This window comes from Impatiens glandulifera, chromosome 1, assembly GCF_907164915.1.
Source record: "Impatiens glandulifera chromosome 1, dImpGla2.1, whole genome shotgun sequence".
Classification (NCBI taxonomy): domain Eukaryota; kingdom Viridiplantae; phylum Streptophyta; class Magnoliopsida; order Ericales; family Balsaminaceae; genus Impatiens; species Impatiens glandulifera.
In genome coordinates, this window is record NC_061862.1 from 27,937,607 (window position 1) to 27,951,516 (window position 13,910).

General features: G+C 31.9%; 2 protein-coding genes and 1 long non-coding RNA gene across 3 annotated transcripts; all 3 read right to left on the reverse strand.

Moving 5' to 3' along the window:
• Positions 1 to 3,794: 3,794 nt before the first annotated feature.
• LOC124921242 lies at positions 3,795 to 4,557 on the reverse strand. The gene is made up of 2 exons (XR_007097655.1): positions 4,026 to 4,557; positions 3,795 to 3,948 (listed from the first exon to the last, which is right to left on the reverse strand). It is a non-coding gene; the product is annotated as an uncharacterized LOC124921242 (long non-coding RNA).
• A 281-nt stretch (positions 4,558 to 4,838) lies between these two features.
• Positions 4,839 to 7,355, reverse strand: LOC124921240. The gene has a single exon (XM_047461867.1). The coding sequence runs from the start codon at positions 6,955 to 6,957 to the stop codon at positions 5,062 to 5,064; it is 1,896 nt and encodes a 631-aa protein (XP_047317823.1). The 5' UTR covers positions 6,958 to 7,355; the 3' UTR covers positions 4,839 to 5,061.
• Positions 7,356 to 10,299: 2,944 nt separating this feature from the next.
• Positions 10,300 to 13,910, reverse strand: LOC124921241 (protein ANTHESIS POMOTING FACTOR 1). The gene is made up of 11 exons (XM_047461868.1): positions 13,720 to 13,910; positions 13,537 to 13,628; positions 12,736 to 12,836; positions 12,522 to 12,622; positions 12,389 to 12,455; positions 12,216 to 12,309; positions 12,027 to 12,140; positions 11,797 to 11,934; positions 11,618 to 11,702; positions 11,383 to 11,432; positions 10,300 to 10,667 (listed from the first exon to the last, which is right to left on the reverse strand). The coding sequence occupies exons 1-11, from the start codon at positions 13,724 to 13,726 to the stop codon at positions 10,524 to 10,526; spliced, it is 993 nt and encodes a 330-aa protein (XP_047317824.1). The 5' UTR covers positions 13,727 to 13,910; the 3' UTR covers positions 10,300 to 10,523.

Genomic DNA, 13,910 nt, shown 5'->3' on the forward strand with positions numbered 1-13,910 from the left:
ATAATCTTGATAGCCCACCACTAAAAATTATATCATTATTATATAATAATAAAAGAGAAAATGCATCGAATCGAGAGTCAACTACAACATTTTAAATTTGAATAATTTGTCATAAAAAAATTTGTCTTGAAGTTTATTTAAAAAAAAAAATAATAAAACAATTTCATTTGATTGATAAGTTTATACGTTTAATTTTAAATCAACGATAAATCGAATATTTTCTGCTGTGAAACATGTTAAACAAGTTTTCGTAATAAAATAGAAGAAAATATTTTAATAAATTATATAATCATCTACGTTAAGAGAGAATTTACTTCAAATATAGACTCAGATTCAATTATTGATAAATATTATACTTCAAAAGTCGTAGATCTCAGTTTTAATAGTAGTGGTATACATACTCAGCTTTTATTATTGTGTTATATTAATTTTTGTGAAAACAATTTAACCCAGGTAGATTTTAAATCATAGTTTTGTCTTTGATTTTCTAGCATTTTGTTTGTTTATTTTTATAATCTTGTCATTCCCATTGGTTCGTTTAGAGTTGTTGATTTTTTAATGCGTAATATATTCACAATTTCCACTTTCAGACCATTCAGATAACCTTTAATTGAGTATGCCTCATTTAGATCGGGTAGCTTATAAAGAACATCAATATAATTTATGTCACTCTTTCACTATTGCTATTTGCTTCAAGTTTTTCAATCATCCAATCATCGTCAAAATCACTAGGATAAAAAAAAATTAAACACAATGTTTCAATTCCTCTCATATCATAACCCTATTAAGAAGTATGTGATGTATATGAGAGCAAAACAGCAGCGAGCTATTCATGTTAGGTGTCCCCTTGTGTATTTTCAATTTGTGTTTCCTCTAGTGTGCGATCAACTTGAAAAAAAAAATCCACTTCATAAATCCAATCTCGTTAAATTTTGAAAATCCATCTTTGTTAATCTTGTTGGTGGCTGATAGTGCTGATCTTTCTATCTTGATCATTCCAACCTTGATCGTTTCTATTTTGATTATTCCTGCCCAAATCGTCTATTTTTGAGTGAAAATTTTATTACGCATCTTGTTCACCTCGTTATCTCTTTGAGTTTCTGCCATTTTGTCTAAGGCGATGCCAACGGATCGAACCTGAGTAGATGCAAGGTTGCGGACAACACCACAACAAATATATGCAAGGATTTGTGAATCTGGTTCAAATCAGAAATCAAAATCCGACTAGATTGAATGGCAAGGATTGTAGCTCTAATACTAGTGATATAAAGTTGGGTTAACCCTAGCTTAAAAGTTAGAACGATACCTTGATTTTGTTGTTGAGTAGAGTGGAATATGAGATGATGAAGATTAAGAAATCTTAATTGTATACTATGACCTACATTTGAGATGGAGAAGGGTTGAAATAAGAGGAATATAGTAGTGATAGATGAGAAAGAAAGAGAGAAGAACTTGAGAGAGAAATAATGAACTTACATATATATATTTTTTTTGATTGACGCATAACACCGTAATCATAGTTATCGAACCGTGACATTTTAGTTTCTTAAGTCGATTCTTACCCATATATTATTTTGATGGGATTTACTACATTCCTTTTATATATATTTTTTTTTCTTCATTTAATTAAAAAATAATTTTACTTCTTGAATTAATCTAGGTTATTCATTTGTCAATTTAGAATAGATGTTGTCAGCTTATTCTAGGGTTATATAACATAACCCTAGTTATTCCTCGTGTCACATTCTTTCCTTACTCATTCAATAACTTTTCTAACCTAGGAGTGTTTTATTTAATTTTTCACTGTGATGTATTTTTATTCGGTGCGATATCTTATTTATCCAAATTAATTTTTTTATTTCAGATTTTTGTTATTCAAATAAATATTTTTAATTGTTGGTGGGTCGTTTGTTGCTCATACCCTCGAATTGTGTTGGTGATCCTTTTTTGAGTCCGTGTTCGTCCCATTTTTAACAGTAAATGAGACAAAAATATCGAATCTAGAGTTATTTTTTATATTTTTAATAATGAATTATTTAAATTGATCTTTGCGGATTTCTCACCATTTAAGTCATATATGTATATGATATTATCATTTGGTATTATATTTTTAGGTGTTGTTTATCAACCATCAGTTAAGGATAATTTCAATTACTGTTCAAAACATTTGATAAAAATTCTTCCGACACTATTTCATTAGTTCAATCTGATTACTCTATTTTAACGCTCATCGTTTAGAAACTCAAATGAGTCATTAGACTAATTCTCAACATATTGTATGATTGTTGGAATAGACTTATTGTTGGATTAGTCTATTGTAAATTTTAATTTTTAAAATTGTTCTTACAATTAATATTTAGATATGATGTATTGATTTTGTTGGTTTCGTTTTTATTATTTACTAATTAAATTTTATACGTAGCTTTCGAATTTAAGAATTAGTTCCATAATTAAAAAAACATTCTAATAAGATATTTAACAAAAGAAAAAAAATTTATTCAAACTTAAATCCAAATCTAAGTGTTTCTAATTATCTTTCTTAACGCTCCGGGTGTGTGTTTGATAACTTTGGAATTAGGCATAAGGTTTTGAGGCCTAATTTGGCGTGCTTCAATGTTAGGTACAAAGGGGGGAAAGAAGATAGGTGCGATTATTTGTGGATTCAAAAAAGCATGAAATCAAATAATTGCGAAGATATCAATTAAATTGTATTATTATGAAAATGTCAATTAAATCGTCACGAGATAATATAACGGTGATGTCAAAGTTATCACATAATCTTTACCCTAATTATGAATTCTAAAAACATATATATACATTGTAAACGAGAGGAGAGTGTGAGACTAAAACCTAGAACAAATATAGATATTTAGAGTTTATAATTCCTATTATAATTAACTCTATTTAATTGATTCTCCAACAAGACGTATGACATTGTTGGTCCGAACTTGGGTAAAAAAATTATATCGCTGTTTCTTTATTTCTTACTTTCTCTATTGTTTTGCGTTCTATTATGGTCGTTATTATTTTATTTTTATTCTTAGGGTGATAGTTTTCAATACAGTAACTATGAAATTGGGAGTACAATTTCAATTTCTAAATTTGGTAGAACATTTAATATTAAGAATTGAAATTGAAATTATAATTCCAATGAAATTCAAACTAGTGTATTTTTATAATTTTTAATTACTCTTTTTAGTTTGAAATTGTAATTCCAAATTTTTTTTCTATGTTTTTTACACAAAATATATTATTATATGATAACGTGTTAAGCCGATATTTTTTTTTAATTTGAAAAGTTAAATTGTCGAACCGGTATATTTTTTTAATTTAGTAAGTTAATATTGAAATTAATATTTGTTCGATTTAGAAAGTTAAATATCAAACCGATATTTTATTTTAAGAAATTAACCTACCAATTCGATATATTTTTTGATTTAGCATGGACAGATGATTCGAGGTCCAGTTCTAGTCCCAGTTCTCTTTTCAGTTTTGTCGAGCTAAAAATTGCATCAATTTCTCAGCAAAAGGTTAAAATTTTAACGCAATTTTAATTTTGATGAAGTTTTAGATCCAAACAATTAATTATTTTTTTTTATGATAGATTGTTGTTTTTGATGACCTTGATGAATTTGACCAATGAGATGAAACTAGTTATTTCAAGAATCACATAAATAATAATAATAGTAATAATAATAATAATAATAATAATACTTGGAGCTACCCATTTTCGACTTAGAAAATAGTAATTTTTTGGCTGGTAATTTTAAGGGCATTTGGGGCCTCCAGTCTGGGTCTTCCAGTTATTATAACAAGGACAAAGTTGCTTGTTTCCATAAGTCCCCGGAGGCACACAAAGGCACTTGGCACAGCACTTGTTACAGAAGAACAAACACGGTTTTTTGTATGCTGTTTTCGAACACCTTCCCAAACATCGTCCCCCACACTCTGCTAACCGTCAACCAATTAATATACATCCATTTTTTGTAACTACATAAATGATTTTCTTTATTATTAATACGCACCTTCTGGTCGTAAGCTACCTTCCGATGCACCATGCTACAAAAATAACTAATACTATTTCAAGAGATCAAAAGAAGACAGACAATTTCTATAATAAACAAGAATTAAGATTTAGTCAATTACCAGTTGGTTGTCCCCTGCAGGTGCTGCTGCTGCGACTAAATCACTTGCCTGCAGATTTTCAGCCAGGAAGAAAACCATCAAAGCAGCAAAACACAGCATGAAAGTGCCTAATGATATCTTCTTCATTGCCATTGTAGAATCAAATAAGAGAGAGAGAGTTATGAAATATATGTTTGAAATGAAGCTGCAGCCATTTTATAGACAGCTTGAGGTTGCCCCCCACTCTTCCTTCCAGTAGAAACTACTAATAACTGTAAGGATAAAATGGTCATTTGCTAAACTTGTCAATTCTCATCCTTGTGTAAATACAAAAGAGGGGAATCCATTAGGGCCTATGAACATGTGCAACCACATGCCCAACTTATAAGTGTTTTCTGTAATGTCAACATCGAGAAACAAAACTTATGAGGATAGATCTATCTTCTCTTTATCGTTTAATCTGGTATATGCATCACCCGTGACATCTTATTAGCAGACTATAGATGACATTATCTGAATTATCAACTAGTTAATGGCAAAGCTAATAGATATATAGATAGATAGATAGCAACAGTACCTCTCAACCACAAATGGGAGGTGGGGCTGTTCACTCACATGAAACCCTTGCCCAAATCTAGAACAAAGCCAAAATCCTAAACAAGGGTATAACCATACAACTATAGTAATATTTCAGCCATTAGAACAACCCAATCCTAAACCAGAATCATGTAATCATCAACTCGATAAAAAAAACTCAAATTATCACTAAGGGTGTTGTTATACATGTTTAGTTTCAGAAAAACAAGACACAGATGAATAATGTTGATAAACAAGAAGTAATGGGATGAGAAACAACAGCAAAGAAAAAGAGACAAAACAATTCAGAGAACAATAATAGCCTTGACAAAGAGGAAAGAAAGATATCCCAATTTCAACTCAATTGCACATATACACCCCAGAAAAATACTTGTGATCCTTCAGGTAAAAATCAGTTTTACCCTCGGAAGCAGGAACAATACTAACTCCAGACAAAGTTTTCGAACCTTGGATCGAGAATTTCACTTGACAAACAACCTCAATCTCTTCTTCGTTATCATCTTCACTACTATCAATAGGCATTCTAGCCCTCAATTTACCAGGGACACTTTTCGGAGAAATCTCATCCACCTGCCATCTCAATTCTCTCTCAGACCGATTCAACACAGCTTTTGGGGAAACATTCAGCAGAGTAGGATCCACAGGTAGTTTAAGAATAAACGAAACATCTGTAAGTGGGAAAGACAAATCCGGGTTTGATATATACTGTATCATAATCGACAGCAAAGTCCCACTGTGACGTTTCACAAGCCGAACACGGAGAGGCAACGGAGTTAAACGCGGAAGCAAACTATATTTCATGATTGTTATCGGCTCCTCTGATGGCGGGGTTCTAACGTGAAACAACCCATTTCCAAGGCTGCTTAATTTGGAGCTTTCCATAACCACCCTCTTAACTCCACTTGTAGCATCAAGCTTGAAGGAGAATTCGGTTTCTTTGTCGGAAGATTTCGGGAGCAATGTTTTCAAATAGACTACACCCATTAACCCGACTCTCGCCAGTAACGATTCGCGGAACTCTGCGCTGATTTCTTCGGTTATATACATCTCCGGTCCTTTCATTTCAGTCTTGCTGACCAAAATGTTTTCGAGCGCTCCAGCCGGAGCAGTTGCTGTTGGTGGAGGTGGTTCGCTTGTTTGTAACAATTCAAGCCCGCCAAGGCCTTGAGATTTCGCGACTTTCTTCGGCCCATCAACAAATTCAGATGCATCCAATCCACCTCCCCAGGCTTGGTTCATTCCTTCGAAATCTTCAGCAAGAGTGGATGCTTCATTACCGAAATCTATACCACCGTAATCCCCTTCAAACCCTTCAACACCAATGTGGGTCGATTCAGTGGCGGCAGGAGGGGGTAAAGTGGTAATTTCAAGCTCAGCCAATGCTTTCGACAAATCATTAGCAGAAGCATCCTTATCTTTCTTGAATCCACCAACAAGCTGTTCCTCCGGCTTGTTAAGAGCCTCACTTGCAGCAAATGGATCCTTCTCGCCCTCTTCTTCGTCTGCCTTCTGAGGTTGATCTTGTTCAACAAGCGTTCCTTGAGAAATCGGGGCTAGTGTTACAGCCACTTCATCGCCAGCCTCCAGAGTTTCAGGCGGGAGCTCGAAACTAGCACGCGAAAATGCCTCCATTCCAGCCTGGTGCTCTAACGAATGAACTTCCAAACTAGTCCAATTATCAGCTCCTCTAATTTTATTTTCAGAATCAATTCCAGAATGTACCATCTTAGCTATACTCTCCCCATGCATAGTTGCCAGCATTGCCGCAAGCCTAATACTGCTAACACCGCGAAGAACAATATCAAACGCCATGTAAATCTCAGCATACTTCTTCCCAAGTTTCTCCGGCGTTACATCAACGCCTCTACATGCCGTAACAATCACACTGACAGCCTGATTAACAACGCTAATACATTCAAAAACATTGTTGACACTATTATCCTCGTCCACCGTAGTAACAGCTAATACATATATGGAATTTACCAATCGATAAACAACTCGATAACGGCTTTCAACTCCTACAATAACTTGTCCACTTGATGCAGCAAGCGGATCGTCTCCAAGGGAAGTATCGCCATCCTCTGAGAAATGATGTTTACCAGAGGCGAAAGCGATACGAGTCTCTCTAAAAGCCTTTAAAGCTACTAGGGCTCTTGCAGGAGGGAACCATTCACGTGTCTGAAGTAGGATATCGAAACCGTTAACTGGCTGGAGTGAGATCGCTAAACAGGACATTTCTCTTACAGTTGTGAATTTTCCAGATCTAGGTTTGAAAGTAAAATATATTCGATCGTTTGTGTGGATCTTTCAATTCCGAGTAGGTAGGTCTGACTTAGACCCTCTCATACAAATGAAAATATGTTCAAGAACGAAAAGAAGCATGAAGAATCATCTTACTGGAGCAATTAGAGATTCTTCAACAAGAATTACTAACCAGATCAAGATAGTTGATGATTGGTGCAAAAGTTGCGTATACAGTCAGATGATTCCATTCCTCATAATAATTCAGCCTGCAAACCGTTCCCCGTTGACGAATTGAGATCTGAGATTGAGAGACAGGAATGAAGAAGATCGAATCGCGACCTGGGGCAAGAATCTAGATCAAATTTTTGTTTTTCTGATGATACTAGTGTAAGAAGGAAGAATGGAGAGAGAAAGAACTCGTACTTTTTTATTTTTATTTTCTTAGAGTGGGCTGGGCTGAAAAGAAACAAATAAATATTATAATTTATGTTTAGGAGATCGTGGTCCTGGGCTTAACTACGGGGCGAATGCAAATGAATTCTAAGATGCCAGTCCAAATCAAAATTTAAAATCATTCAAAAAATTGTATTATTATCATTTATATATATAATTATTAAAATTAAAAAAAAAAATAAGTAAATGATATTAAAATTCATTATAATAATTTTTTATAATAAAATTTTTTTATTTATAAATATAAATTTGCTTTTTTTATGTAAAATTGTATAAAATTTTACATTAAAATTATTTTTAAATTTGTAAAAGCTTATTATTTAAATTTAAAATCATACAAATTTACTTTTATAATTTTAGCATTACTAATGTGTGGATCATTCCTATTAGAGAGAAAAATGGAAGATTTTTATTTCTTTGCTCTTTCAATGTGGAACTCCATGAGCAATTTAATTATCCTCCCTAAATACCTTTAGGCTTTAGCTAGTCTTTCCGTTCACATTTCTAATTTTAATTTTTGTTATAAATTTGTATTAAACTATTGACTGAATATCTACTTTATTTTTAAATTAAATATTTTTTTAAAATTATGTATGTATCATTCACAATAAGCAATATCATAATATTATAAAGTGATCATTACATTCTAATCACTTGGGTTAGATAGCATTCAATGAATTAATTCGAGATTCAAAATTAAACCCGATTCAAATCTGTCTTATTCGGATGGAATATTTCAAATTTAATTGAGATTGAATATTTTTATTTTTAGAGACACCCACCTAGTAGACACTATGGAAAAATATTTTTAAATTTTTTATTCCCTCTTCATTCTTCTTACGCAACTTCATAAATGGTACTTTCCATTTTTTTTTAGGTTTCGAACGGTTTGTAATCGTTCTTCTGCGACTTCGATTTTCTTCTTCATTCTTTCTTACGCAACTTCATAAATGGTACTTTCAGACCATGAATTATAAGATATTTGAGTTTTTTAATGAAGATATATTCGTGTATTTCACGATTTCAGATGAGTTTCTTGATAATTAAGATGCTTATAAGTTTTTAAAAATTGTTATGAATGAATTCAGAAAAGCTATCCATAACAGTTGCAGAAGAAACATGACAAATCTTAATGTTCTTGCTTTGTAAGAACAGTTTTTGCCTGTTATTCATAGATTGATTTTTTTTTGATAAGGCTGCAACAATGTTGTTCATCGGTTGTTTATTCATAAGTTGATTGTTTCATAGATTACTTAAAATTTTCGGGATCATTTCTTTTCGAATATGACCATGTTCGGAAATATTTTTCCCGAACATTGTAATGTTCAAGACCATTTATTCCCGAACATAGTCATGTTCATGAAAAATATTCACGGGGAAAAATATTCTCAAACATGATCGTCTTGTTCGCGGTTCGTTTATTTCGCGATTTCAGTTGAGTCTTGATAATTGAAGTGTTTATAAGTTTTTTAAAACAGTTATGAATTAATTCAAAAAAGCTATCAATAATAGCTATAAAAGAAACATGACAAATCTTAATGACCAATTTCGACAAGTTATTCATAGCTTGATTGTTTATTTTGGATAAGGTTGTCTTCTTCGCAAAGGACTTCACGTTCACGGTGGTCTTCTTCTTCTCAGTGATCCTCTTCGCAAAGTCGTCTTCTAGGTCACCGTCTACTTCGATTTGAATTTCCCCTTAAGAGAAAAATTTTAAGCTCATAATTTTTAGACCTTTTCGATAGAAAAAGGCAATCATATTATATATGATTTGATCAAATAGAAAGAAAAGCATAGCATTATCATTCCTCATATATATATATATATAATATACTTAATTCACTTTTCAATTTTTTAATTAAATATATATAAATTAAATGAATTAATTATAAAAAAAAAATATTATTAAAGAATTTCAAGTTTGACACTTTAAGTTTGGATTATTCAAACCATAAAAATCCGTATTATTTAGTAAAATAAATTAGATTACGAATTGAATAAATTTAATACGGATTTAATACATATAAGCTACGTTTATTACGAGCTATATATATAAGTATAAATTGTAAGGAGGTATAAGAAAGTATAAGTTATATATAATATTATTGTTTGGTTGGAAGTATAAGATATAATATAAATTGTATAAGTTTATAATTTGTGTTTGGTAGATAGTATAAAATTTAATAAAATAATAAAATATTTTTTTTATTTATTTTAATTTTTTGTTAATTGTTTCTTTAATATTATTCCTAGTTAAATTTATTGATATTTTAAATATTTATATTTTATTTTAATTAGTTTAAATATTATATCAAATAAATAAATAATAATATAATTATGTTATTATTAAATTAATAATATTATATAAAAATAAATAATTATAATTAATACTCATATTTTTATTATTTTATACTACTAATTTTAAAATTAACCTTAATTTTTTTTATTAAAAATAAATTAACTTTTTAATTATTAAAATTCTTAAATAATAAAATTTATAAAATATGTTGAAATTAAAATATTATTTTTATTTATTAATTAAATAAATTTTAATATTAAAAAAAATAGATAAAAATAATAATAAAAAGAAATTAAATTTTGAATACTGCCTTGTAACAGGGATAAGTTATACCATTGGTTTTTCTGTACATATAAAATTAATCAAACCACACTTTTATAATTTCACTATTAGTATAAGTATACTATCCTAATAGTCTAATACATCCTACCAAACACCACCATCACCATAAGACATAACTGAACAATGTAAACAATGTAGTTCCATCACCATAGGACATAAATGAACAATGTAAACAATGTAGTTCGCTAAAAAAATGACAAAGATTATGATGTCCCTTGAATCTACTAACCTGATCTGATAAATCATTTGATGAATTAACATACAACAACTCAATCAATCCAAAATAACTCTAATAGCATTGAACAACTTCAATCAGAAAAAAAGAAGCTATTTACAAGAACTAGTATTTGTAAACAAAAAATACATACATCAAAGACAAAGTTAAATAATAATAATATCATAAGAAAGTAACCTACCTTATATGATTAGCTGCAATAATAATAATTTTTGTTATGAAATGTTTCTATATTCTTCCTGCGTAAGCTGCCAGTTTAGATAAGTCAGGAACCCAAAACGATAGTTCAGAAGAACCAGTGACAAACATGAGATTTCCAGGAGCCCATTTTATGACAGGGGGTGAATTATCACAAGTTTTCCAACAAGCTACCTGCATAAGTAGAAACAATTTTCACAATAAATATAAGACTTTTTGGCACAATTGGCTGTGTTCAAATCCTACCCCATTCCCTTCCCCCCTAGCAAAACTAAAAAAAATGGACTTTCCCAAAAATGAATTTCAGACCAATTTTTTTATGAAGTCAATTTCTGAACTAGATTCCCAGTAATCAAGTTAGTTCATGAGAGGAACTACCTTATAGATAGCCAATCTGACTACAGCTGACCCACTTTTCTTTGAACTTTCAGTTTTTAGTTATTACAAAAGAAATCATTAATTCAACTCGAAAATTGAGCATTGATGCAAATGCCAATCTGTACCAAATTTCATTCCTGGCGGGTCTTAACATAAACTTCTCCTAAAATTTGTTCCTCTTCTTATATGTTAGCTCCTTAAGTTGTGTTTATCTAACAAATTTCTAACCACAAGACTTCTTGTATTTATGAATACCAATGAGATTTCAGTCACTATTATAGAATGATAAAAGTATAGGATGATATGGAGATCATTATTAGTCTTAGTCTGGTAAGATAGAGTAACTACTAACTAGTAATCCTTTTTCACAAAAAGAAAAAACAGTTATCCTTTTTCTTCATACTTTTGCTAACCAACTGAACAATGAATAATTCTTGCAGAGGAAGATTGTAATGTGAACAGAAGATAGATAGCAGTTTCATTTATTGAACATTATAGGGGATAATCACACCTCTTTTCTATTTCGAACACTCCATGCATACACACAACCATCGCCAGAACCTGTGAAAAATGATAAGCATATGTTAATAATCATTGTTGATGTCTATGAACCTTTTCTTCTTTTTATTCCTCTTTCCGGCCTTATTAGAGGAGACGGCCAGCATAGAGTAAGGATATGCAAAACAAAAGGAAAAGCTGGTTGAGTTATTCTAACTACAATAGAGATTATAAATGGCTAAAAGTACCTGATATAACAAATGTTCCATCTGGACTGAACGATGCCTCCAATGTGGAATCGTTGAAAACTGGCTTGACACTGAATGTTGATAGCTACAAATGACATTACAGGAGAAATTAGATAAATCACAATAATGCTGCACTTTTTTTCACCTCTCCTCAAAGATGAGTGATGTCGAGAACTCACAAGTGTTCCACGAAATGAATCAAGTACATGAATATTCCCCTCAGAAGTAGTCAATAGCATGAGTCTCCCATCATTACTAAATTTGACAACATTTGCGTCCGAAATGTCTCCTCCAACAGAAAATATTTCAAAAGGGCCCTTCATGATTCAAAATTATAATGAGCGGATGGAGAAATCTATAGTAATATGCAAAATAACATTACAAATGGTATTATGTAAACTATCTTGACCTTCTCATATTTGCGGGTATCAAACAGTCTGACATATCCACCAAATGCAATTGCAAAGACAAGCCCTTGATCGTCATAAGTTGTTGCAGGCCTACCTTGCACCCGTAAAAGACCCTATATTGTAGCAACATCATAGAAAGTTTGTCAAACCTTAATTCAAAGTGGAGTACAAATGCAAGGTTACTCCACCTGGCACTTCTCAGATCTTTGATCCCAAAGTAAAACTGTACGGTCGAGAGAACCAGATATGAAGCTTTCATTCCGAGTGCTAAGTGAGACAACCCTGACACAATATTCAACCAACATATTTTTTAGTTGCAACTCATATTTTTTAGTCAGAGGGTATTCTCATGATACCTTACCTGTCATGATGACCTTTGAAGTACCGCAAGTACTTGTTATCATGCAAAGATAGAAGCCTCAATGATTCTGAACCAGTTAAAAAAATTAATGAAAATCATGCAACTGGAAATGTAGTTATTTATGCCTGCATACCATCCCATCCATTCTTTGACGAGTATATAACTGTTGTGGGTTGAGAAGTAAAGCAAACTAGGTCAACCCCATACTTTTTGCTGTTGATAGTCTTCAAGCACCTAGAACCATAGATAAGAATAAAATAAATATGTTGAATGTGTCTATTAATGAAAAAAAAAAAGAGGCAATTGAGTCATTGAAGACAGCAAGCAATAGTAATACCCCAACATACGTTGCATTGGCTACATCATAGAGCCGAATAGATTCTTCATCACTTGCAGTCACAAGATGAGTTGCCGTCTTATGGAAATCCATAGAACTAATTCTTCCATTCTGCCCACGAAAAATAAAACTTAATATATATCAATTAAAAATACACTTATTGTGCTACTGGAAATAATCTATAACTGTGAGCAACATAGGAATCTGGATAGAAAACAAAATACTATCGAAATGCTGAAACATCAAAATGCCCACTGGCAGAAATTTATCAATCCATCCAAATGCGGATATGTGATGCTTTAGCTTCCACATTACCTACTCACTTGAACTTGTTAATCTTACTCACGCTATTCCACTGATTTCTCAAGTGTTTCTCGTTCTTGATAAGTTGATTACTCTTGTTCATCTCTCATATTCTGCTAAACTATACTATGTGTTCTTCCTGCCATGTGGATTTCAATTTGTGAAACCAGATTTCTTCCAATAAGTATTAATAATCCTCCCAAGTCAAAATAAAAATTTGGATATGTCATGTTGATTTTCCATTGTACTGGGTAATGTATTAACTAGAAGAACAACAAATTCACTTCCACTAGTCACCACAACCTTGCTAATCCCATAGAGTTCAATCTGACTTATTTAGTTAATAGTATTTCTTATCAAAACATAGGTCTTAAAAATCAGAATTGATGGGAACTCATGAATCAAAGATACAATAAATGATCACGAACTTGTAGGGTTTAAAATCAAGTAGATGATCAAATTGTGAACAGTCGTGAACCACAAGAGTTGAAGTACAGAATTTACATACATAATCGCGAAAGGTCATGCCTATTTCCATGCTTTGGAGATTTTCTTCACTGAGCTCTAAGGAGATTTTATCTTCCCTCTCAGTTTGTCCACCTGCAATAGGAATGGAAGAATGTTTAATTCGTTCAGAGGAATCTGTAGATTCTGTGCCATTTGTTCCCTAAATAAAGATGAAATACTGTACCTGCCATTGTTTCTGGGTAAAGGTGAAAAGGAACTCAATCTTTATGCCAAGTTGCCAACGCTGGAAAATGAAACGTCTAAGAGTTTTCCGGTAGAAATAAGTGCCGCAGCTTCCCGGAGCAGGTAAATGAGCAAGGAGCGGTTTCAGTTCCGACGCGCACCTTAGGGTTTACATTTGGAACCGTCTAACCT